Source organism: Oncorhynchus keta, chromosome 2 (assembly GCF_023373465.1).
Source record: "Oncorhynchus keta strain PuntledgeMale-10-30-2019 chromosome 2, Oket_V2, whole genome shotgun sequence".
NCBI classification, from domain to species: domain Eukaryota; kingdom Metazoa; phylum Chordata; class Actinopteri; order Salmoniformes; family Salmonidae; genus Oncorhynchus; species Oncorhynchus keta.
The window spans coordinates 68,510,858-68,538,164 of NC_068422.1; the positions used below are offsets into that span (position 1 = coordinate 68,510,858).

Sequence of the window (27,307 nt, forward strand, 5' to 3'; positions counted from 1 at the left end):
TGTGCATGAGCTGAACATAACACCCCTCTGGTCTTATGTTCTACACCATAAACGTACATACCAACATGCTTGTGTGACTTATTTGGTCAACTTAGAAAGAATACTTTTAATGCTCTCGTACACTTTTCATCCAATATTTAATTTTTATTTTATTTCACCTTAATTTAACTAGGTAAGCTAGTTGAGAACAAGTTCTCATTTACAACTGCGTCCTGGCCAAGATAAAGCAAAACACTGCGACACAAACAACAACACAGAATTACACATGGAATAAACAAGCATACAGTCAATAACACACTAGAAAAAAAGAAAGTCTATATACAGTGTGTGCAAATGGCGTGAGGAGGTAAGGCAATAAATAGGCCATAGTAGCGAGGTAGTTACAATTTAGCAATTTAACATTGGAGTGATAGATGAACAGATGATGGTGTGCAAAATGGGGATGAGGTAGGTAGATTGGGTGGGCTATTTACTGATGGGCTATGTACAGCGGCAGCGATCAGTTAGCTGCTCAGATAGCTGATGTTTAAAGTTAGTGAGGGAAATATGTCTCCAGCTTCAGCGATTTTTGCAATTCGTTCCAGTCATTGGCAGCAAAGAACTGTAAGGAAAGGCGGCCAAAGGACGTGTTGGCTTTGGGGATGGCCAGTGAAATATACCTGCTAGAGCGCGTGCTACGGGTGGGTGTTGTTATCATAACCAGTGAGCTGAGATAAGGTGGAGCTTTACCTAGAATCAACTTGTAGATGAACTGGAGCCAGTGGGTCTGGCGACGAATATGTAGCGAGGGCCAGCCGACTAGAGCATACAGGTCGCAGTGGTGGTTGGTATATGGGGCATTTGGTGACAAACGGATGGCACTGTGATAGACTGCATCCAGTTTGCTGAGAAGAGTATTGGAAGCTATTTTGTAAATGACATCGCCGAAGTCGAGGATCGGTAGGATAGTCAGTTTTACCAGGGTATGTTTGGCAGCATGAGTGAAGGAGGCTTTGTTACAAAATAGGAAGCCGATTCTAGATTTTTATTTTGGATTGGAGATGTTTAATATGAGTCTGTAAGGAGAGTTTACAGTCTAACCAGACACCTAGGTATTTGTAGTTGTCCACATATTATAAGTTAGAACCGTCCAGAGTAGTGATGCTGTGTGTGGGGTGTGGGCAGCGAACGGTTGAAAAGCATGCATTTGGTTTTACTAGCGTTTAAGAGCAGTTGGAGACCACGGAAGAAGTGCATTGTGCCATAATAGGCTTTGTCTGCATTATAACCTTGAGGTTCTCATTAGACATCCCAAAATAATTACATAACTTTCTCATAGCATCTCTGTGCATTTATACGATACATTGAAAATATTGAATAGCCATTTGTTAGTCCTCTGGTTTTGTTTCATCCAATCATAATCAAACACGTAAAACAGAGAACCTCCTGCCAGGCTTCCAGGATGGAGGCAGTAAAGTATACTGCTGCTATGTCTCAGATCCAACACCTGACACTGGATACCTACTGTATACAGGTACAGTGTGTATACTAAACACTGGTTGGTTTACAGTGTGTGTGGTATCTAGGAATCCATACAGTAAGGAGTTTAGTTTAGCTATAATCCATACAGTAAGGAGTTTAGTTTAGCTATAATCCATACAGTAAGGAGTTTAGTTTAGCTATAATCCATACAGTAAGGAGTTTAGTTTAGCTATAATCCATACAGTAAGGAGTTTAGTTTAGCTATAATCCATACAGTAAGGAGTTTAGTTTAGCTATAATCCATACAGTAAGGAGTTTAGTTTAGCTATAATCCATACAGTAAGGAGTTTAGTTTAGCTATAATCCATACAGTAAGGAGTTTAGTTTAGCTATAATCCATACAGTAAGGAGTTTAGTTTAGCTATAATCCATACAGTAAGGAGTTTAGTTTAGCTATAATCCATACAGTAAGGAGTTTAGTTTAGCTATAATCCATACAGTAAGGAGTTTAGTTTAGCTATAATCCATACAGTAAGGAGTTTAGTTTAGCTATAATCCATACAGTAAGGAGTTTAGTTTAGCTATAATCCGTCTTTGTAGGACAACTGCTGGAACCACCAAAGTAGCCGACTGTATATGGTGGAAAATCAGAGCATCATAAGAACCTGGTCAATCTGGTCAATATTTAAGCCAACAGTGGACTCCTACTCCAGTATGTTAGAAACAAAAGAAAATGTGGAAACACCCCAAGTGGTTTCTCCTTTTGAGTTAGTGTGCTGTGTATGCTTATGGATGCGGGTGCTTTCGTGGCTGCATGCATGCTGTGCTTGGCTTGTATGTTGTTGTCATGGCTCCTGTATACAATGTTCTATGGCTCTGAGTACCAAATATAAATGATATCCTACTGTAAAGCAGCCAAATCAGGGAAATGGATGATTGTAGTGAGTGTCAGGATGCTGGAGCCTTGCTCATTGGTCTGGAAAGTCAGTTTGGCGCTGACATTTTTTTCTCCCTCTTGTTTAAAACACAAACAAACATCCCCCCGAGCAAGGCAGTGTCCCATGACCATGACTTGATTGACACCTGCGCCCTATTTTGGGTTAATCTACTCTGGAGTCATTGAACCTTCAAATATTAGAGTTTTGATAGTGTGGTAGTTCTCTCTCTCTCTCTCTCTGAGTGCGCACGTGGGCAAGAGAGTGAGAGCAAGTAATAAAGCGGGAGAAAATCAAGTGTTTTATCTGGTCTGGTTCTGTCCCTGTGTAAAGAGAAGGTTATGGTTCAGTCTGAAACCTGGACCACCTGGGTCAACAATAATAGCCCTCTCCTCTCCTCCTAATGAAGTATTTATGGGAGGGGTGGAGTTAGAGTACCTGTCATTATCACCCATTGATAAATACCTGCCTCGTTCAGGACAGGGGAAGGAGTTGCAGGGAGTCAGTGGGGCAGGGCTTCATTAGAGGGGGTGGGGGCTCAGTGCTCGGTGCAGGGGAGTGGAAGAGATTGATGAAGGATCAAAGACATGGCAGTAATTGCGTCCTGTTTGCTGTTTGAGAGATGAAGGAGCCCCCTGAGAACCTCCTCTTCTAAATACACCTCCTCTCCAAAGCTACAGCTCAGTCACCACCGTGTTACTCACTTTCCCACACTCCTTGGAAGGGCTTGTAGAATTCATATAAAAATGATCGTGTGTGTGTGTGTGTGTGTGTGTGTGTGTGTGTGTGTGTGTGTGTGTGTGTGTGTGTGTGTGTGTGTGTGTGTGTGTGTGTGTGTGTGTGTGTGTGTGTGTGTGTGTGTGTGTGTGTGTGTGTGTGTGTGTGTGTGTGTGTGTGTGAAGAGAGCCTCATGAAAATAGTGACATAAGTTACAACAACAGTAAAATGTCATACTAGTTGGGTGGCCATTCTTGTGTGAGTAAAAATCTAACCTAGCCCCTATAGTGTATATCAGTGGAAGACATACACTATGTGTTCCTGAGCCTGCAAAGCCAGGAAGGGAGTTTTACAGCATTCCTCCTCGCTGGTGCGTCACGGATCCTTGACTTTATTACTGAGGAGGGTACGAGAGGTTCCCATAAACTCTAGCAAGTGTTTCTGGACTGACATTAAAAAGGGATTAGCATTCTCTATCTGTTGTGACCTCTGAGTACATCCACTAATGCATCCAGATCACATACTAGTTCATTCAGTGGTGTGCTGGTGGCATTCTAACATCAATTTCTGAACAGATTTAATATAATTGAGAGTGACTGGAATTCTAAAATCATTTCTGAAATAGCATGGTTATAGAGTAAAGTAACCCTACCATTGAGACTGGAGGTTTTCATTATGACTGGTCTTCGACCCACATTATAATCCAGCCTTATTATAATCTTTTATAATTTTGTCATCTGGAAAGGCTATTGGCCAAACGTACAGTATGTTGCTTTAATCCATGATTACCCTGCCCAACCCGAGGTGAGGTAATACTTTAGTCCAGATGTTTACTGGCTGTGATAGACAGACAGATACTATTTGGGCCATTGGAGCATATTACACCCTGTTATGAAATTCTGTAGCTTATACATATGTAATAACAATAGTATCTGAATGATTAAAATGTTAATATCTGTTAAGTGTTCCGCATAAATAAACTATGTTGCTACAGTGGTGAATGTGAAGTAGAGCCAGAGGTAATGCTCTGACATTAGCAAACAAACCTGATGATGTTATTTGTGACAGTCTGAATGCATCTGCAGCTCTGGTTTTATACAATCCTCACACTGCCCAACAGACAACACCCAGCCTCTGATTACAGCTGATGCTGGTTTGATCTAGTGTTCAGGGATGTGTTAAGAGTGCACTATAGCAGGGGTACAGTAGGGGGGGAGGAGAAGGGGGGTGATCCTTTTATGAGACCCTGGCTGAGAGGGACTGGATCTGAAGCCAGACTGAAGACCAGTCAACAGTGAAATACAGTAGCATCATGCGATACCCCACCTGGGCCCGACAGCAAGCCTCACACTCGCTATTGTGGGGAAATGCAATGTAATGCCATACTACTGTGTCTCTCTGTCAAAGGCATCTCTGCTGCTTCTCCCTGTGTGGTTTATGTCAGAGGAAGTTTTCACCCCTGGAATCTCCTGAAGCCCATGGATATGAGCCCAAATCCTTCATGCCCTCCCTGGCCTTTCTCACTCACACTGGGGCACAAACGTCCTGTATGTATCCCTGATCCGTTATGTACTGTACAGGCTCTGGTTTACTCTGTGTGAGCCCAGCATCTGCTTGGAGTTTTCATCCCATTGCGTAACGCTGCATGCCACCCCTTACCCTACCTACCGTCTCTCTCAAGCACACATGCAGGCAAGGGCATGAACACACACATACACACACACACACACACACACACACACACACACACATACATACATACACATACATACATACACACATACACACACACACACACACACACACACACACACACACACACACACACACACACACACACACACACACACACACACACACACACACACACACACACACACACACACACACACACACACACACACACACACACACACACACACACACACACATATACATGGTTTAACATCATCATATACTTTTCACTCTTCCCAAACTCTTTCCTGATGCATACAATTTGCAGACTTAGTATTGATTAGGCAAGGCAAAGTCATTTTCTGCACATTTCAATGAAGCAATTGTACATAAGCTTTGTAAATTATGTTTATTTTAGTATATCATACACCCTTCATATTTAAAACTCATCAGTGTGTCCACAAAATCTCATTCCAACCAGAATTAGCACTTGTGCAGTGTTACATTTAGCATGGTCCATTTTAAGTCTGTTTAGTCTTGCAAACCACAAAGACTTCCATCCCTTATTAATTAACCAATAATAATCTGACCAATAACACTGAGTTGTGTCTTATCCTGGCACATGTCAAAGTTGTTGTTTTTTTATAGAGAAAAGGCAGCAAAATATGTGAATAGCTATATGTGCTTATATATATAAGTGACCAAGTATTTTGACTCTGTAAACTACATATTAGTCAATACATTTTGGGACATTTTTTAATACATTGTATTGTGTTGTTCATTGTGGGGATATACTCTATGTCAGATCCCTGAGTTTTTAGACAGACAGTAATTATGTCCCATAATTGTCAATAGAATTTGAAGCATCCTGGCAATTTATACCAATGACTCGCACACAGGCGGGTTATCCGAGTCCTGACTGTGCATGGAGCTCAGGCCAGTGTCTGAGTCGTCATCGTTGGCATTGCAAGTCTTTGAAAGCCCCCTGGCTTGCTCCACCCACTCGCTTTTCGTCTCCAGGGGACGCATCATTGCTGCCTCACTAACCACAGAGTTGCAGTCATTGTCCTCGCTTGGTGTCTCGTCATCCTCTATATACAATGAGTTCACTTTCTCCAGCAAATCCCGTATCTCCTTTTCTTTCGCCCCCCAAATATCCTGGGTTACATTCAAATCATTCCTAATAGCCTCCAAATCCGTGTTCAAGCGCAGTCCAATGTATAAACTAGTATCCAGCTGCGTTTTGATCCTCTCCTCCTCCAGAAGCAAATCGTTATCGAATGATGTGTCAGCCTCGAGGGCTAAAGTGTCTGTGTGTGTTGCATGGGCTGTTGATACCCACATAGCGGTCTCTCCCGCGCTGGGTTTCATCTCTTTACTTGACAGCTCCTCTTGCCTTCGCTTCATCCACCTCTGATTCAGTTCCTCTTGGATCTCCACAGTAATACTGTCCATGAGCGCTTCGTGCTCAGCCAATTCATCCTGAAGTCGAAGCACCTCCTCACACCGTTGGGCATACTCCTCAAACTGGGCAACAGCCTCCGCCGAGCACGGCTTCTCGCCCTCCTGCTTGGAGAGCCCGTCAGAATGCGCACCCACTAAGTATGTGTCCTGCACGTAATTGATCCCATGCATTTTCATTCTGTCAAAATGAACTTTAGCTTCATACATTTCTATCTCTTTGTCCAGTTCTTTAATTCTCTGGATCTGTTGGCGGATTGTGTGGTCCTGGGATATGACCAGGTGAACCAAAGTTTCCATTTTCTCCCCAGTGGGCGCATCCTTGGACACGGTTTGCGCCCTCTTTTTATTTATTTTATCCAACTTTCTGAAAGCTTTCCTGACAATCCGACGTTGTTTCTCGGGTGAAAAGCCCATGGTGGCTCTTGCTGTCCCCTTGTAAATGCACGGGCTCTCCTTGCTGAGCACCACACGGGCCTCTGCGCTCCGGGGTCCATGGTTAGCCAAAGAAGCCTCATTTTTAACCAACACAAACCGAACGTTCTCCTGCTCCTCTCCCCACGCGCCCCAAAGTCGAAGGATTTTCGTTTTATTGGGCAAAATTCTCTCAGATCCCCTCCATTTTTCTACGATGCAATAGGACTGGGGTGATCCCGAGAGCATGGCTACAGAGACACATTGTTGCAAGTTTTGATCCTCTAGGAGCACATTGACCACATCTGCACAGGTGGTGCGCTTTGACAGTCCGGAGACAAGCTTCTCCTCTCGGCAAACCCACACAGATATCTTACTTTCCTTGGACTCCATCATAAACTAAAACTAAACCTTTTCCCCCTTTAGATAACTATTCAAATTACGTTTTTTTGAGGATGGAAACGGATTGGAAAAGAGATTTGTCATTTAAGTGCTAAATTAATTGTACATCCACATACGTTAGAAAATAAATCAACATCCAACATTCTGAGATAAATAGTTCATTTTACGCGTTCCCTCAAGTAGTTGGTAGAGGATGGGAAGTCCTCGCTGTCGCTGTTTGCTCTGTGTCCAAGTAAGCACACTCAACTGCGCTCTTTGCGCGCTGTGCTTACAACCGGAGACGTTGATCACATGACAACTGTACAGTTTCAAAACTCGACAAGTAACACCGCCCATACAGTTTGTTACTCTCCCAGAGAACCCGATTGCGTATTTTGATAAAACGTGATAACAATGTGTATTTAACTAAGCAAGTCAGTTAAGATACTGACATCCCTAAATCGGAAGATGTTATCTTACTGCTGAGCATCTATACTTTTTTAAACCAAAGACATTAGCATGCAGTGTACAAAATAAGACTAATTTACACACATCTGCATAGGAGACTGTTGCCTAATAGATTGCACCATGCATCTTCTCTGGGTGACACACATATGTCACTTGACTGACAAACACCCCAACAAACAGATGGTAAAAGAAAAACAACTGTATTGAGCCAGCTTCCTGGTTCCACAGTATATAGCCAGGTTGAATCAATGTTGTTTCCACGTCATTTCAACAAAAACAATACATTGTGATGATGTTGAATCAACGTGGGAAACGTAAGGGAATGTCATATTTTTTCACCTAAATCCAATGACATGCTGACATTCTTTGTTGATTTTGGTAATGTAAACCAAAACTAGACGTTGAAATGACGTCTGTGCCCGAATGGGATGATCACTTCCTGGTTCATTCAGAAGGCAGCGTTCTAAACTTGATCTCAAGGATTTATCTGGAATTAGAGAGACATTCTGTCCCCCTGCTGGTACCTGTCAAGTGAGGACAGCTACACAGCTACACATTTCACACCCATTATGAGTGTCCAGTATTATTCCTCTTGTACTCAGATACAGCTGCGTAAAAGCCTCCCTGGAAACAGGAAGTGTAGTAGTCCAAATCTGGCAGGGCTCTGACCCCTGGGAAGATTACACTGGTGCACTGTGCATGGATTTAAACATGTCTCCATAATCAGATCCTCTCACACACATGAGCCAGACAGACAGACACACATCTGTTAGATATTATGTGGACAGTGTCAGTGGAGAGAGAGGATAGGGAGAGGGCATTCTGACGGGCGAGTTGTTCTGTCTCTGATTATTTAAGCACACAAAACTACTGATGTTACAGTCATTACAACGTAAAACCATTACATGGTATAATCGATGTGTGAGTGAGTGAATGAGAGAGCAATAGACATACCTACGCTCCAGGTTGAAATTTGCTATCACTTTTTACACCAGTGTTACAGAATGAGCATGTCAGTGCAACAGCTAAACAGCAGCACCGTGGCCATCAGTCTGTTTTAGGTTGGTCCAATGGACAAGTCTTTCCATTTGACAATAGCTCCATCTGGTGTTAGCGTTCAGTATTACCCATGATAACTGTTATTCAAAAAGGAAAGTGATAGATTTTACAATGACACTAATGCTTCATAAGTTATTCACAAAAATATATATAATTAAGTGCAATAGTCATGCTAGATCTTATTCAAAATGAACGAAGCACATAACTTTAGCTGTGAGAGGGCTTTGCTCTAGGGATAATAACATTGGGCGGGAGCTAGCCTAGCAGAACCTTAAGAGCTTTGGCCCAGTAACTGAAAGGGTGTTTGTGCATGTAGTCTGCTGGGGGATTCTATAACCATCTGTTGATGTGCCCTTGAGCAAGGCACTTACCCCTAATTCCTCCTGCAAGTCGCTCTAGATAAGAGTGTCTGTTAAATGTAAACAATCTTTATCAAAGAGTGCAGCCTTTCGAAGTGGCTTCATTGTTGCTGTTATAGACTTATTTTGTAAATTGTTGTCCCAGATTATGAAATCTAGTTTCATAATTGAAAATACTACCACATGGAGACACTGCAACAAGGCTGGCACCAATACAAAAGCCAGGGAATGGCTCCCTCTGGTGTGTAATTGTGGTTAGTACAGCTGATGTGTTCTTACATATTATGTTTTGTAATCTAAAGGTTAGGTTAGATTTTAAGTATTCATTTGGAGATGCTCCCCCCAAAAATTGTCAGTTGATCACAGAATAAAAAGGGAGACCATATTTTTCCTGATTTATTTAACTTCAATATTGTATACATACAAAGTATCTAGAAAGCTACAAAATATCGACCACTTTATCAAGAAGGCATCAAAATGTTACGGAGCAAAGACAAGACCATATGCAGTAGAGAACACGTACACATAGCAGGTTTTATTTTCTGTCCCTTGCTCCAACGCGTTACTGTCGTGGATATGAAAAGTTATCACACTTCTGTACCAAGAAAAGCCAGGATATATCATTTTATACAAAGCACCTTTTTTTACAAAGAAAATGTCTGCACACAAACCCAATAGTTTTTTTTATGATACTATCTGAACTATGGAAAAGTTCACTTTAAAACCAACATCTTAAAATGGTAATAACCAACAAAAAAGGTACCAGTACCTACATTTAGACAAAATTACAAACAAATAACAACAAGAGCTAAACTGCTGATATGTCTGTGTCGAGATTCTGTTATTATGCTTTGTGTCAATTTTATTCAGAGTGTCCTCTAGACAATTCATCTGATCAAAGGCAACAGTCTTCTGGTCCCCAGAGACGTGGGAGGTACAGTCAGCTGTTCCAGCTTGGAACTGACATGTCAAATGTGCCAGCAGTGTAGCAGTAACATCATCACCACCCTCTTGGGGCTTGGAATATACCCAACATGTAATCACAAACCATCATATACATGTAGAACAATAAATCAGGAACACCTCAGTAAGTCATTCCTAAACGTGAACTAGTACACAGGGCAAAAAGAGAGAGGAAACGGTTAACAAAGGAAAAGTACATATGCCTACTGAACTCCAGTCTCCATAGGGCTGTAGCAAAAATACTGAGCAATTGAACCAACATTGTCTGTATCCACCAGAAACACTTTCTGCAATGATTCAGAATGAGACGTTCCCATAAATAATTGAGTAAGAATCAGGAAACATGTATCTCTTCTTAAGGTAAAGTTGTAAGTCTATGTGACTTCACAGCTGCTGGAACGAGTCACCATCCTCCATTCTATCAGTTGCTGTCTGGTCAAACAGGCCTTTCACAGACTATACATTTACACACATGAATAGTACAGGTACTCTTCTTAACAGGTAATTTCTTAAAACCAAATTATATTAATATATCATTTATTTCACCATTGATCGACTCACTCACTGTCCCTTGTCATCTAGTACAAACCTTCAGCAAGGCAATGTGGTGATTGGTGTCATTACATCTCTTTTTGGTTTAGCAACACTTAATTCATAATTATTTACTATTTTCATTGCTGGAGATTTTAAACCAAAGGCACTTCCATGCTACAGTGCAGGACATGACTAGAGAACGTATGTATCTCTGTATTTTTGGTCTTTCAGAACAGGAAAGGCAAAGTCAGCTCTTATTTATGTTAAAAAGTAACTCAGTTCAACTCGCATGTTTGTGGTAAAATTTTGTACCAATATGTATATTGGTGAGTGATTTTATATATTTTTTGTGCGTGTTAAAAACAAAATACATTCTTAAAAGTGAACCAAGGCCAGTTTGACACCATACAATAAGGCACTGTACACTGTTACACTTTGGCAGATTGTACTGTAGGTGAATTCCTACAAAATGTGAAAATTAGTCACCCAGCTTAGGAAAGAGATCACAGCTTTAGTGGCATCTTTTGGAATTCACACGTCCGTAACATGTTTAAGGCTCGGAATTGGTGTAGGCCACAGATTCATGGGGTGGTGTGAACGTAAAGGCAGCGACATTGGCTAGAACTTAGTAGAAATTACACTGCAATGGCCAGAAAAAAATGGATCATCTGTTTAGAGGCAATGAAACTGCATACTGAACACAGCCCGCTGTCTAAGAAGTGATCCATTTTCTCATGGTTATTTCAGGATATCCTAAAACCTTAAATCACACATCTAAAGGAAAAAGGTACAAGTTAAAATTGGCATGTCCTAGAAGGGGAACCAAGTGCTTAGGACAAGGTGGCAGTTCACTCAGAGTAGCTAAAGTAGTGCTTTCATGTTTTTAGAATCAAATCCATTTGAATGACTCAGTCGGACACTGGAACAGGACAGATGTATGGTTTCCTTATTGCAATGTAAGACGTGTGAGCCCTGTCTGAGGCAGACACAGGTTGAACTAGGCGTCTGTAGTGTAATCACAGTGCATTCATTCTGCTGTTAGTGTCTAAGACCGTGGATTGTCCACAGGGATCGGTATCTTATTTCCCTGAAAGAAACAGATGTTTTTGTAAAGCAATAACTTCACTATTATGGTGCCCACAATCACCTGCCTTCGACTAACTTTCGTGTAGCAATTTTATTATCCCCAAAATAAAAAAATAAAAAAAAAGCTTTTCTTTGGAAAACCAATTGGTCAAGTGTGTATGTACGGTTTGTATATCTATACCACAGGAGGCTGCTGAAGGGAAGACGGCTGATAATAATGGCCGGAACGGAGCAGATGGAATGGCATCCAGCACCTGGAAACCATGTGTTTAATATCATTCCACTGATTCCACTCCAGTCGTTACCACGAGCCCGTCCTCCCCAATTAAGGTGCCACCAACCTCCTGTGACCTATACGCTCACAAATCAACTACAGATATACACATAGTTTACAGAACCCATGGGGAACAGACAACATCTTTCTAGTGTTTTCTAAGTGTACATTACAAGATCAAAGAGGAAGAAGACAACATACACATAATGTCTGTTGACCAAATTAAACCCAACCAACAGATTCCTTACATACGGCCTCTTTATATGTACATCCTACAAACAAAGATTGACTTGCCATCCTTAAAATGAAGAACTTATCCTGCATCAAAACATAGAACAACTGTACCGCAATTCACAGCTGCAGTCAAACATCAAATACATACATTAATATACAAAGAAACGAATAACAATAGGCCTCGCCCAAAATGTGACCGAAAAGCAGTGCATGTGTGATTTTCAGCTAGAGGCACTGTCACTTTGTTTTGAGGTTTTTTAGTCTATGTAAAGGGAGGATTCAGGGGGTTCAGGAGTCTCATTCCTTCACCAATCGGTAGATATGATGCTGGGCACCGTGCTCGCTGTTCGACACCTCAAACACACACGCCATACACAGCAGAGTCTCCTGTGTGTCCCTGTTCGTCACCACCTGGAAGAGACGGAAATGTCATGTTAGTCATTCGGACCAAACGCAATCCCACTCCATGTAATGCAATGAGCAGTCTCTGGAGAGGAATATGGGTCTCGGGAAAAGGACTTTCCGATATTAAAAGGCCCACGGACAGATGTCAATCAGCAAACAGTGTGACAAAAACAAGTCAATTTGTAAATCTAAGGAATTTAAAGGAGTGGGTGAAAAAAATGAAACAAACAAAACCGAGGCAGGGTTGAGAGTGCACACCCACACATGCATTAAAAAGAGCTCTCTGCAGTGGAGAATAGGACTTTAAGCCCCCATGTGATGGCTAATAACAGAGGTCCCCACCCCCTCTTATCACTCCCCTCCCCTCCTCCTTTCCTCTCCCCTGCAGATGATAAGGCTCCTCACACTGCATTCCATCCCCTGTGGAATGTTAGGAATGCAGGAGCAGGGAGTGAGGCTCATCTCAGGCCCCAGTCAGAGCTCCTCTTTTCAGGTTCGCTGGAGCCAAAGGCGCCCAGCAGAAAGCTAGGATAAAGGAAAGGGAGGGTCCTAGCCACAGGTTAGAGTAGTGGGAGCCTGGCTTTTGTAATTGCCTGCTTAAGGAAGCAGTAGTAGGACGGACAGGACAAGAAGTAATCCTTACCAATAGAATGGTGAAGTTCTCCAGGACACTGTTCATCATGTATTTTTCAGGTAGGTGTTTGAGCTTGTGGATAAAGTTGATCATGTATTCACACATGGGAGACCGGCTTATCCTGTACACAAAGCGTCCGTTCTCAAACCGGGCATACTCCGTCTGGGGAGAGAGAGAACCAACATCCAGAAATGTGTGCCGCATATACTGATAGCTATGTCACACATACTGTATACCATAACTATATCTGCATCGAACACGTCACCATCCCTAGGAGAGGGGGTGACCTTGATAATTTATTGTTAAAACAAGAGACCGCCTGGATCTTTAAATTAAAGACCCTCTGTCCCTTCGGTCTCATCGTAGAGTTTGATCTGAAGTCATTCCTGTGATGATTGTGTTTTTGTTATCCATTGTAAATAAAGTGATTGTAGGCCTATATGATGTAGCCTAATTGTATCTATGATCGTATGTTATCCATTCATGCTTTTTTACATGTTCTATTGATATTTGTAAATCGACCAATGAAATCATGCCACAGCTGGCCAGAATTACAGACACCTGAGTGTGTCCTTCCAAACTACATAAACTAGTGACCCGCAATGTTTGTCATTAAACCCCGGTGAAGACAGCGTGTCTGTCGAAACGTTGGTAATAAATGATTTCATCTGAACTCCTAGAGTGTGCGGCTCACCGGAGAACCTCACCGGAGAACCTCACCTGAGAACCTCACCTGACCAGGTGTGCGCCTCTTTCCACCTCCACATATACTGATGACTGAATATGTCATTTACAGAATATGATATTTTTTTTTAAACAATAAGACAGATTGACTACCCACCTCCACCTTCTCGACCACCTGCTTGCCAAAGGAGCACACCTTAGTTGAGCAGGTGATTGTCATGTTCTCGGAGCTCTCATACTGACTGGTCACTCCATAGAAAGCCCCCGCTTCATCCTGAATGTTGCAGTTCAAGTCAGCCTGGGAACCACAAATAACACAAAATGAGTCGTTGGTAAGACAGAAATGTGTTCCAGGTGAGAGAAATGTGTTAGCCCAAAAATGGCCATCATCACAATACTGCCCCTCCAGTGAGAGGGCAATGAGATGACAATTTAATGGAATGCAGAATGTTGTATGGATATGCACCATGCAATGGAAAAATGTTAGTGTAGATTGAAAGTAGTCATTTATCTCAAATAAATAATGACCTACACCTGTGAATGTATGACCATCTAGTGGGGCATCAGTGATCAAGTGAATGGATAGTCTTAAATAAATGAAACACTTCTTAGCCACCTCTGAGTGACTATGTAAATTCCATATTTGGAACTAGATTATAAGGGATATTAAATGAAGTTATGTTTAGAGGCTGATTCATGCTAGTGAAAAGGAGCAGTGCTCTGAGGGCAGCTCTCCAGGTCCAGGACATCATGTTTATTATGGGGACAAAAAGAGCACATCTCCTTCTATAGCATCCTCCTCCTTCATTAGTCAAAGCAGTTACATTTTAATTATTGTGCAGATTGTGCCTTTCATTTGAAATTCAGATTGGCCGGTCACTTCAAAAGGAATTTGAGCGGGCTCTTCTGGCTGCCACGGCGAGGCCCACTTTGTTGGCTGCCGCTAGTTAGCATTTTCCATTGGGCTAAAATACATGTAATGTTTAAACAGCCATTAAGAGTGCAACCAGGTCACTCCATTGTTTTTAGATATTACACTGAATTAGCGAGCGCTTTGATCACAAGTTCTCCTGCTATGCGAGGCCAAATATAGCAACATGCATTCTGCAGCCATCTTCAGTGTTTAGCCTCTGCTTAAACCCATTCACTAGAGATGAAACCAAACAAATTCAGTTTTCTCTGGGTTGTAAAACAGGAAATGCTTTTTACCACAGAAACGACATGAGAAATGATATACAATATATCTTTATGGAGATACTAATGTAGACCAAAATGCATTAAATCTCACCCGTTTCATTTCACAAGCTAATTAATAGTAAGTAGTTCTGTGAACATATTTGTTTAAATATCTGTTTGAGTTTATTTTTCTTCTCCATATCTTTTCTTACCTCTTTCTTCATACAAACACACTGGCCTACTGTACACACTCAAGTGCTATTCAGTCACCAGACCAGTGCAGATACTTTGCAACATGACACTCACCCAAAATTTTATGAGGAAGAATGAATTCTGGGGACCCTTGCCAAAGAGCTCCTTCAGTCCTCCTTTCTTTTCAGGGAATTTGTCATAAATCTGACGAATGTCCACTGACTCCAGCAAGGCATCGCTATAGGAGTGGTTCGTCTGTCCGATGTGCACAAAGAGGTGCTTGTTGTACTGAAAGACAGTAAACATGAGAATCTTACAGAGCTAATATCAAAAAAGACACATATGTAAATCATTTAAAAAATGCTTTTGGGTATTGATCTCTCAGTTTATTGCTGTTCTGTTTTCAATTTCAACATCTGGCTGACTGAGATCCTCAGCCAAATTCTAATTTACAGTACCAGTCAGTCTGTTCTCCATGTGTATGATACATAAAACTATAAATAAGATACATAGTCATAAGACAAAAAGGAGGAATACCAGCAAATCTGGGAATATCTTCACAATTAAATCTGTACTATTGTCCTAATGCTCTGGTTGTGAGAGAGTCAAATCTTATCATGAGGGTTATTTCAAAGTCACTGTTGCCCTTTACTTCAGTACCAGAGTGCTGCATGGCCTCTCCAGCCTAGCCTTAAGGCCATGTAACCATCTCAAATATTCAGCTAAATACAAGATTAATGGCTGTTGTCATGCGATATCAATAACAAAATAAAATTCTCGGGGGAATGCAGACAAACCAAGACAGATCGCTCACGTCCAAACCAAACTATAAAGAATGTGAGGCATGAGCTTAGGGCTGCTGGCCTGTGTGCCTTTTCACATGACGTGACATGGGTCTGTGGTCCATCTTACTTTCCCTAATCCCAGTGTTCTGTGTGTGTATGGTCGGTCAGAACTAGCGAAGGGAATTCAATCAAGTGTGCATTCATTCTCGTCTCTTTGATCCTCGACAGTGTGCAGCTAGACTCTCTGTGTGGTGAGAGGGGGCCAGAACTGGCTGATAAGAGCTGGAAATGACTGACAGCTATGTCTCATGAGAGTGGCCATGAATACAGACAATACCCTCCCTATCTTGACATGCTTTTACATGCTTTCATGAAAAAGAAGAGCTATAAGAGCGAGCGGGTATTTTTTCCCTCAACATTAAAACCCCATAAATAACCTGAGGTAGTGCCAGTCTGGATACAGTGAATAGGTCAGTGGCAGTGTGTAGTGGTGCAGAGTGGTGATGAGTAGCCTGGTAGAGTGGTACATATAATACATATGCAGAGTGGTGATGAGTAGCCTGGTAGAGTGGTACATAAAATACATATGCAGAGTGGTGATGAGTAGCCTGGTAGAGTGGTACATATAATACATATGCAGAGTGGTGATGAGTAGCCTGGTAGAGTGGTACATATAATACATATGCAGAGTGGTGATGAGTAGCCTGGTAGAGTGGTACATATAATACATATGCAGAGTGGTGATGAGTAGCCTGGTAGAGTGGTACATATAATACATATGCAGAGTGGTGATGAGTAGCCTGGTAGAGTGGTACATATAATACATATGCAGAGTGGTGATGAGTAGCCTGGTAGAGTGGTACATGCAAGATACATATGCAGTGGTGATGAGTAGCCTGGTAGAGTGGTACATGTGAGATACATATAATACATATGCAGAGTGGTGATGAGTAGCCTGGTAGAGTGGTACATGTGAGATACATATAATACATATGCAGAGTGGTGATGAGTAGCCTGGTAGAGTGGTGGTACATGCCTGAGATACATATAATACATATGCAGAGTGGTGATGAGTAGCCTGGTAGAGTGGTACATGTGAGATACATATAATACATATGCAGAGTGGTGATGAGTAGCCTGGTAGAGTGGTACATATAATACATATGCAGAGTGGTGACGAGTAGCCTGGTAGAGTGGTACATGTGAGATACATATAATACATATGCAGAGTGGTGATGAGTAGCCTGGTAGAGTGGTACATGTGAGATACATATAATACATATGCAGAGTGGTGATGAGTAGCCTGGTAGAGTGGTACATGTGAGATACATATAATACATATGCAGAGTGGTGATGAGTAGCCTGGTAGAGTGGTACATGTGAGATACATATAATACATATGCAGAGTGGTGATGAGTAGCCTGGTAGAGTGGTACATGTAAGATACATATAATACATATGCAGAGTGGTGATGAGTAGCCTGGTAGAGTGGTACATGCGAGATACATATAATACATATGCAGAGTGGTGATGAGTAGCCTGGTAGAGTGGTACATGTGAGATACATATAATACATATGCAGAGTGGTGATGAGTAGCCTGGTAGAGTGGTACATGCAAGATACATATGCAGTGGTGATGAGTAGCCTGGTAGAGTGGTACATGCAAGATACATATGCAGTGGTGATGAGTAGCCTGGTAGAGTGGTACATGCAAGATACATATGCAGTGGTGATGAGTAGCCTGGTAGAGTGGTACATGCAAGATACATATGCAGTGGTGATGAGTAGCCTGGTAGAGTGGTACATGCAAGATACATATGCAGTGGTGATGAGTAGCCTGGTAGAGTGGTACATGCAAGATACATATGCAGTGGTGATGAGTAGCCTGGTAGAGTGGTACATGCAAGATACATATGCAGTGGTGATGAGTAGCCTGGTAGAGTGGTACATGCAAGATACATATGCAGTGGTGATGAGTAGCCTGGTAGAGTGGTACATGCAAGATACATATGCAGTGGTGATGAGTAGCCTGGTAGAGTGGTACATGCAAGATACATATGCAGTGGTGATGAGTAGCCTGGTAGAGTGGTACACGCAAGATACATATGCAGTGGTGATGAGTAGCGGCAGGTTAATCCCCGAGCTGACTAGGTGAAAAATCTATTGATGTTCCCTTGGGCAAGGCACTTAACCCTGATTGCTCCTGTAAATCACTCTGGATAAAAGTGTCTGATAAATGAGTATGGGGCCCTGATACTCACTGAGTCTTGGTCTCTCTGCTGCTCCAGGAAGGCAGAGAACTCCACTAGCCGGAGCTTGGATGTCCCGATGGAGCGGCCATGCCACGCTGGGACTGTGGGGGCTGGGGCTGACGTGGGCTCATAACCTGCATCACAATCACCATGAGCAACACTCAGATAACACAACTCTCTCTCTGACATATCATCAAACTGAATTGTATCTCCATAACTCATTATAATGTCAGATTATAAACAACGCCACAGGTCTACGTATTAAGAAAAAAAAGGAAATTGGTTGTAAGCATGAGTGAAAGCCTTACTGGAAATCGTTGTTGTTACTCCTGGCTGGATGGGATATGCTTGTTGGGTGAACGGCTTGATGCTAAAACAGAGGGAGGATCCCATTAGAAAAATGCAATGGTCTGGAACATCTACAGAGCAACATATTGAATATATCACTACTGACAAGCAGCGAGGAAGAAAGAAGGCTGACTGAAGTATTTGTACGAGAGCCCATTCATTTCTATCTCTGGAACATATAGGCCCTTCAACCGCAGCACCCACAAAGAAAATATTGGCGAGTACGTGACATACAGAGCGAGAGAGTGAGCGGAACAGCAAGAGGGTGACAGAGAGAAACAGAGAGAGGGAGAGAAATGGAAACCAGTCACGTTGCATGTGTTCTGAGAATAGAACACGATACTCACTCTTGTGATGATCCAGGTTGGGCTGTCGATATCATGCCCTGCCAAAACTAGAGAATTAGATATATCAATACAAAACAAAACATCCAAACACATCACCGAAAAATACTTCCAAGCAGCACAATTAACACATGTAGTTATCTCGACTAGCATTCGTTTTGATTGTGTGCTTATCAGATGTGGTCAGTTTCCATAAAGCCCTGGTGTGTGTAACGTGATTTGAATGGAACGTCAGCTGTGTTGGCTGGGGAGCAGGGGGCCTGGTGGCTGCCCTCTGTGGTGTGTTGGTCTGAGTGGACCGATAGTGGGTTGCCGGCGGGCCTCTTACCCCTGCCGCTCCGGGGAAGGCTGGGCGCGGGATGCCTGGCAGGCCCAGCTTGTTGTGGATGGCGGTAGCAGAGACGATCTGAGCCGAGGACATGGAGGCCATGCTTTGGAGGGCTTTGTCCTTCACGGTCTGATCCTTCAACAGCCATCACAAAAGGCTTAGCACTCACAGAGGGCAAGATGGGGGACATAGAACAGTGATAACAACAGCCACACTTCTAAACACACGAGCACACACACTAGTCTCCAACAACAACGGACAGCAGGCATGTTAAAAGCAAACATATTGCGGCAGCCATTAAATAAGTGGATTGTTTCAAAGGAATGTGCCACAGAGTAAATTGAAAATTGAATTCCTGAAAATGGTAAGTCTAGGTATGCACTTAATAATGCTTCCTTGTTGACAAATCTATCACTAACACACTTCCAACCATATAGAATAGGTAATAGAGTGATTAATAATAACTCCTTTCTCCGTTATTCCTTAATTCAATAGTTCTTATGTCAAGGTTGGATTTGTCTGCCTGACAGAACACCGTTAACCATACAAATAGAATGACTAAATTAAGTCTGAAGGATGAAAGCTTTGGTTAAGAGTTCTTTCATGGCTCCTCTCACCAAGTCCCCCTACTCTTCTCCTTATGACCTAGACTGGGATATGCTTAACACCCCGGCCGTCCTACAATCTAAGCTAGATGCCCTCAATCTCACACAAATTACCAAGGAACCTACCAGGTACAACCCTAAATCCGTAAACACGGGCACCCTCATAGATATCATCCTGACCAACCTGCCCTCTAAATACACCTCTGCTGTCTTCCACCAGGATCTCAGTGATCACTGCCTCATTGCCTGCGACCGTAATGGGTCCGCAGTCAAACGACCACCCCTAATAAAACACTTCAGAGAGCAGGCCTTTCTAATCGACCTGGCCTGGGTATCCTGGAAGGATATTGACCTCATTCCGTCAGTAAAGGATGCCTGGTTATTCTTTAAAAGTGCTTTCCTCACCATCTTAAATAAGTATGCCACATTCAAAAAATGTAGAACTAAACTAAACAGATATTGCCCTTGGTTCACTCCAGAGTTGACTGCCCTTGACCAGTACAAAAACATCCTGTGGCGAACTGCATTAGCATCGAATAGCCCCCGCGATATGCAACTTTTCAGGGAAGTTAGGAAGCAATATACACATTTCTACATATTTCCCTCATTAAAATACAAATCAATTCATAAAATTTTTGACATGCGTTTTTCTGGATTTTTTTTTTGTTATTCTGTCTCTCACTGTTGAAATAAACCTACCATCAAAATTATAGACTGATCAATTCTTTGTCAGTGGGCAAACATTCAAAATCAGCAGGGGATCAAATACATTTTTCCCTCACTGTATGTGGGCATCTACAAATACCTAGGTGTCTGCTCTCCTTCCAGACTCACATTAAGCATCTCCAATCCTAAATTAAATCTAGAATTGGCCTCCTATTTCACAACAAAGCATCCTTCACTCATGCTGCCAAACATACCCTCGGAAAACTGACTATCCTACCGATCCTTGACTTTGGCGACGTCATTTACAAAATAGCCTCCAACACTCTACTCAGCAAATTGGATGTAGTCTATCACAGTGCCATCCGTTTTGTCACCAAAGCCCCATATTCTACCCACCACTGCGACCTGTATGCTCTCGTTGGCTGGCCCTCGCTTCATATTCGTCGCCAAACCCACTGGCTCCAGGTCATCTATAAGTCTTATCTCAGCTCACTGGTCACCATAGCAGCACCCACCTGTAGCACGTGCTCCAGCAAGTATATTTTACTGGTCATCCCCAAAGCAAACTCCTCCTTTGGCCACCTTTCCTTCCAGTTTTCTGCTGCCAATGACTGGAACGAATTGCAAAAATCACTGAAGCTGGAGTATATATATCTCCCTCACTAACTTTACTAACTCACTAACTTTAAGCATCAGCTTTCAGAGTAGCTTACAGATCCTTGCACCTGTACACAGCTCATCTGTAAATAGACCACCCAACTACCTCATCCCCATAATGTTATTTATTTTTTTGCTCCTTTGCAAGCCAGTATCTCTACTTGCACTTTCGTCTTCTGCACATCTATCACTCCGGTGTTTAATTGCTAAATTGTAATTATTTTGCCACTATGGCCTATTTTTTGCCTTACCTCCCTAATCTTAATATATTTACACACACTGTTTATAGATTTTTCTGTTGTGTTATTGACTATACGTTTGTTTATCCTATGTGTAACTCGGTGGTGTTTGTGTCACACTGCTTTGCTTTATCTTGGCCAGGTCGCAGTTCTCAACTGGCCTATCTGGTAAAAAAAAAAAATGAAAGTCTTCAGCTCAATACAGTACATGAGGACTACAATCAGCCTTTGTGTATCAGACAAATGTAATCAGATCTAATTTAATGTTGATATTAAGCAAGGTTATTTAATCGATAGCAGGAGTAGTGAGTTAGGGAGTTAGTGGCTGAGGGAAGGACGGAGAAATACTCGCTAGCATCAGTTCCACTCAGTAGTCTGCAGTATACCATCCAGCTAAACCCTATCTATGGCATTCCGTTTCTACTGTGTTAACACAGCAGCACAAACAAACAGAAATGTAGTTTCTTATCTCAACACAGGTAAAGCAGTATACAGTATGTCTTCTGACCCATCCCTACAGAACTAGGGTCCCCATGAGAACACATGCAGAAGCTGATGTTAAGCATGCTGGCAAGAGCTGTACAGTATCTGTAGATGCAGTGGTGTGAAACTATGACGGAGGCCCACAGACTAGACAGTCACTGGGCTGCAGCAGCAGCTATGGTACTATAGCAGAAGCAAAGATACTCAAGGTCTGACAGGTCTGGCAAGAGCAGAGCCAGGAGCTTGGACGGATAATTGATACTTACCATGCTTGTAACCTGAATGCAAACAAACAAGGTTTTATTGTAATTTTACAATCTATCTGGACAACAATCCTGCTTTAGCAAGATGTAAAAATGTATGTTTTATCAAACAGCATTGTGATTTCAATGATGATAACAACGAGCATTTCTAGGAATCACTTTAATCAATTTGACAATGTAGGTGAAAGTTCTATGATTTCATTCAATTAATCAGATTTGATTTAAAAAATAATGCTTGCACAATTATATGAATTCTATTGAATCATATGTTAGGACATTATACCATTTGGTCATAACAAAAATGTAAGAACCTAGACTGACAAAATACCATTTTTAAATGGTATAAAATATTAAAACGTGTATTCAAAGCAAACTGTACTTTGAAGTATTCATGCCATGTCCTCTGTCAAACCATTACACTGAAATAATGTATCGGTACAGGAACCTCAGACTCATTAATCAACTAGCACTGCTATCACACTGAAACTTGGATAGTAATAATGTGGGGTGGAACATTTTGGAGAATGTGGTGGACTTGGAATGTCTGAGGATTTGATCACTATGGTCAGCTATGGTTCGAGAGAAGTAGCACAAAGAATGGCAACATAATGACTGTCATTTCACTCAACATGTCTCAGATAAAAAACGAGACAGAGCAGATTTACAGAGATGTTCCCTGTAAAATGGAGGGGGACGCATGCCTTTCTTTTTGCTGCTGATCTCTAATTTGCTTTAGATGAGAGTAGACAGAGACCCGTACAAAAGATGGCTGTTTTAACTCAGACAGACATTCACAGCTGGCTGACACACACACACACACACACACACACACACACACACACACACACACACACACACACACACACACACACACACACACACACACACACACACACACACACACACACACACACACACACACACACACACACTAATGAGGGGTCATTAATCCATCTGAACACTGGGAACAGGGGAAAGTCAAAAGATGTAGTCATCCCCTCAAAGACGAGAGAGAAATAAATCTGGTCCTTAAACACACATACATTACCAAATGACCCTTGTAAAAATGTTTTGAAATACAGGTACATGTATGACAAGATTACATCTTTCACAATATATATTTTTTTCACAAGACAGTTTTGAAAAGTTATATTTGGTGTTAGCCCATGATTTTCAACACATTGCTATTGGTAAAATGAGTCACAGAGGAAGAATGTAATAGGACAGCTACACATGTACACAGAGAAAAGAAGGCAACTGATAGCAATGTCAATGTAATAGCCTAGAGTTATCAATATGGAGGGTTGGCACAACAGCAGAGAGGGCAGGTGAGATGCTGCTTCCTCATGGTCTTAACTCAGCATTGACAGGGGAAGATGATTAGGTTAAAACAGCAACAACGAAAAAGAGGCAAATGTTTTTTCATAGACCACCCTTGGTCTTTGAACCTAAACCCTTTATACATGCAGCACATCAGTGGCTGATAGTGTGTCTGCTTATGACATGTAAACAGAGTTCTGCTGATGACCTCTGAACTCCAGCTCTCAGCCACTCACCAACAGCCAATGCATCTTGCCAACATGCTTTCCCACATACAGTACAGATAACACCAGTACCAACCTCTGATTCTGGGTTCACATTGTCATGCCAAACAGAAAGAAAGAAGCAACAAAGTCTACAAACTGTGAGCGCCATTTGCTTTGAGGGTTTTATAAGGATCCGACGCAGTTGGGCTCATTTTAATTTAACTGTAGAAAATGATGACATTGCCATTTGGATGTCTGGACTAACATGAAAATATTTTTCTTGGCAAAAAATACAGAAGAAAGTGAAATTCTTCAAGCTCTTTTTAAGAGTGCCCACTCTGAGCTATGTGGAACAGATTTAGAATATTTAGCAAGCATTCCTCTCATGAGAATATTGAATTTCTCATTCACATTATATCTATATATGCTCCCGAGTGGCGTAGCGGTCTAAGGCACTGCATCTCAGTGCTAGAGGTGTCACTACAGACTAGAGGTCGACTCATTAATCGGAATGGCCGATTAGTTAGGGCCGATTTCAAGTTTTCGTAACAATCGGTAATCTGCATTTTTGGACACCGGTCATGGCCGATTACATTGCACTCCACAAGGAGACTGCGTGGCATGCTAAACTACCTGTTATGCGAGTGCAGCAAGGAGTCAAGGTAAGGTGCTAGCTAGCATGAAATGTATCTTATAAAAAACAATCAATCTTAACATAATCACAGGTTAACTACACATGGTTGATGATATTACTAGTTTATCTAGCTTGTCCTACGTTGCATATAATAGATGCGGTGCCTGTTAATTTATCATTGAATCATAGCCTACTTCGCCAAACGGGTGATTAAACAAGCGCATTTGTGAAAAAAGCACTGTGTACCTAACCATAAACATCAACGCCTTTCTTAAAATCAATACACAAGCATATATTTTTAAACCTGCATTTTTATTTAATATTGCCTGCTAACATGAATTTATTTTAACTAGGGAAATTGTGTCACTTCTCTTGCGTTCTGTGCAACAGAGTCAGGGTACATGCAGCAGTTTGGGCTGCCTGGCTCGTTGCAAACTGTGTGAAGACTATTTGTTCCTAACAAAGACAGCTAACTTCGCCAAACGGGGGATGATTTAACAAAAGCACATTTGCGAAAATAGCACAATCGTTCCACGAATGTACCTGACCATAAACATCAATGCCTTTCTTAAAATCAATACACAGAAGTATATTTTCTTAAACCTGCATATTTAGTTAAAAGAAATCTGGGTTAGCAGGCCATATTAAACTAGGGAAATTGTGTCACTTCTCTTGCGTTCATTGCACGCAGAGTCAGGGTATATGCAACAGTTTGGGCCGCCTGGCTCGTAGCGAACTAATTTGCCAGAATTTTACAATTATGACATAACATTGAAGGTTGTGCAATGTAACAGCAATATTTAGACTACGTATTTTACTCGTTAGATAAAATACGTAACGGTTCGTATTTCACTGAAAGAATAAACGTTTTGTTTTCAAAATGATAGTTTCCGGATTTTACCATATTAATGACCTAAGGCTCGTATTTCTCTGTGTTATTATGTTATAATTAAGTCTATGATTTGATAGAGCAGTCTGACTGAGCGGTGGTAGGCAGCAGCAGGCTCGTAAGCATTCATTCAAACAGCACTTTTGTGCGTTTGCCAGCAGCTCTTCGCTGTGCTTCAAGCATTGCGCTGTTTATGACTTCAAGTGTATCAACTCCTGAGATTAGGCTGGTGTAACCGATGTGAAATGGCTCGCTAGTTAGCGTGGTGCGCGCTATTAACGTTTCAATCGGTGACGTCACTCGCTCTGAGACCTTGAAGTAGTTGTTCCCCTTGCTCTGCAAGGGCCGCGGCTTTTGTGGAGCGATGGGTAACGATGCTTCGAGGGTGGCTGTTGTCGATGTGTTCCTGGTTCGAGCCCAGGTAGGGGCAAGGAGAGGGACGAAAGCTATACTGTTACACTGGCAATACTAAAGTGCCTATAAGAACATCCAATAGCCAAAGGTATATGAAATACAAATGGTATCGAGAGAAATAGTCCTATAATAACTACAACCTAAAACTTCTTACCTGGGAATATTGAAGACTCATGTTAAAAGGAACCACCAGCTTTCATATGTTCTCATGTTCTGAACAAGGAACTTAAACATTATCTTTTTTACATGGCTCATATTGCACTTTTACTTTCTTCTCCAATACTTAGTTTTTGCATTATTTAAACCAAATTGAACATGTTTCATTATTTATTTGTGGCTAAATTTATTTTATATATGTATTATATTAAGTTAAAATAAGTGTTCATTCAGTATTGTTGTAATTGTCATTATTACAGATGAATAAATTTTAAAAAAATTAATCGGCTGATTAATCGGTATCGGCTTTATTTGGTCCTCCAATAATTGGTATCGGTATTGAAAAATCATAGTCGGTCGACCTCTACTACAGACTCCCTGGTTTGAATCCAAGCTGTAATCACAATGGGCTGTGACTGGGAGTCCCCATAGCGCTGCGCACAATTGGCCCAGCGTCGTCCGGGTTTGGTCAGTGTAGGCCATCATTGTAAATAAGAATGAGTTTTTAACTGACTTGAATAAATAAATACATTTTAAAATGCTATCTATTTTCAGACTTGCATTATGGACACTTAAGTAATACTATATTGTTCACAAACCTAAAATATAGTTCTTAAGTTTTTAAACGGATCCTTACAATTGTTTTCAAAGCAAATTCACGTATTGTTCAATGACAATAAAGAAAATAGAAATAAAACACTTATGGAGTGTGTGTGTGTGTGTGTGTGTGTGTGTGTGTGTGTGTGTGTGTGTGTGTGTGTGTGTGTGTGTGTGTGTGTGTGTGTGTGTGTGTGTGTGTGTGTGTGTGTGTGTGGTTATATTATGAATTCTAATCATAAGCAGGGGATCTAGGCTACGGGAATCAGAGCGTCAGGCATTCACTCTGTCACCACGGGAAACAGGAAGTAAGACGACGCACAGCAACCACAAGCCCAAAAGCAGAAAAGCGCATACCTTTAGCTTGGAATGAAACTCACGAGATTTCCTTCTGGCAAGAACCTGAATGTGACTAGACACCTGCGGGGTAGGGGAGGGGAGGAAAACAAAGGAACAGCCTGTAACCATGGCGATGAAAAGCCCCCCTGCAACTGGGCAAAGCCAGACGTACCTTGATGGCAGCTGAGATTTCTCGAACTTTCTTTCTTGCTAAGACCTGTATGTGACTAGACACCTCCATTTTTTAAAACAAAAGAAGAGAGAAAAAACAAGAAAACCAAAAATACAAAAAGGATTACACATCTCTTTGTTGAGAACACTTCAGGGGGATTTGAGCTGCCCAATAGGATAATAGAAGCATCTCCAAGCCACACACCAAGCTCACAGCCACAAAGCATTGAGTTGCCTGTTGTTGTCACTTAAGTGAGCTGATTAAGAAGGATGCAGGCCTCTTTAGCACACATTAACAGGGCGCAGATGTGATTGACTGTGTACTGACTGAGAATCGGCCAGTCTTGTATCCTTAAGGGAGCCGGATAAGGTGTTTCAGAAGCCCATGCTGCTTCAACATTCACACAGACTTGGAAATATGTCATGCTTTTGTATAAAATATTCAGTATGTAAATGGTTGGCTATAGTAAGATAATGTGTGGTCAGTCTGCATTTCTGA

The 27,307-nt window shown here is 41.7% G+C and overlaps 2 protein-coding genes across 10 annotated transcripts in view; both read right to left on the bottom strand.

The window, feature by feature from the left end:
- Window positions 1-5,177: 5,177 nt before the first annotated feature.
- On the bottom strand, window positions 5,178-7,673 carry LOC118359174 (ras association domain-containing protein 10-like). Its single transcript, XM_035737510.2, has one exon. It carries the CDS (start codon window positions 7,056-7,058, stop codon window positions 5,664-5,666), a length of 1,395 nt encoding a protein of 464 aa, XP_035593403.1. The 5' UTR covers window positions 7,059-7,673; the 3' UTR covers window positions 5,178-5,663.
- Window positions 7,674-9,307: 1,634 nt separating this feature from the next.
- LOC118359182 (transcriptional enhancer factor TEF-1) overlaps window positions 9,308-27,307 on the bottom strand; it is a 63,363-nt gene continuing 45,363 nt past the window's right edge. For 2 of the 9 annotated variants that reach the window (XM_052481319.1, XM_052481357.1), the window contains 10 exons: window positions 26,810-26,872; window positions 22,086-22,097; window positions 19,170-19,304; window positions 18,845-18,891; window positions 18,458-18,519; window positions 18,159-18,283; window positions 15,226-15,399; window positions 13,901-14,041; window positions 13,069-13,221; window positions 9,308-12,431 (listed from right to left, as the gene is read on the bottom strand). In XM_052481319.1, coding sequence (XP_052337279.1) covers window positions 12,318-12,431; window positions 13,069-13,221; window positions 13,901-14,041; window positions 15,226-15,399; window positions 18,159-18,283; window positions 18,458-18,519; window positions 18,845-18,891; window positions 19,170-19,304; window positions 22,086-22,097; window positions 26,810-26,872 — 1,026 coding nt within the window. In that variant the 3' untranslated portion in view covers window positions 9,308-12,317. Of the gene's footprint in view, window positions 12,432-13,068; window positions 13,222-13,900; window positions 14,042-15,225; window positions 15,400-18,158; window positions 18,284-18,457; window positions 18,520-18,844; window positions 18,892-19,169; window positions 19,305-22,085; window positions 22,098-26,655; window positions 26,873-27,307 lie in introns of all 9 variants that reach the window. The other 7 variants (XM_052481315.1, XM_052481327.1, XM_052481316.1 and 4 more) reach the window with 7 other exon arrangements.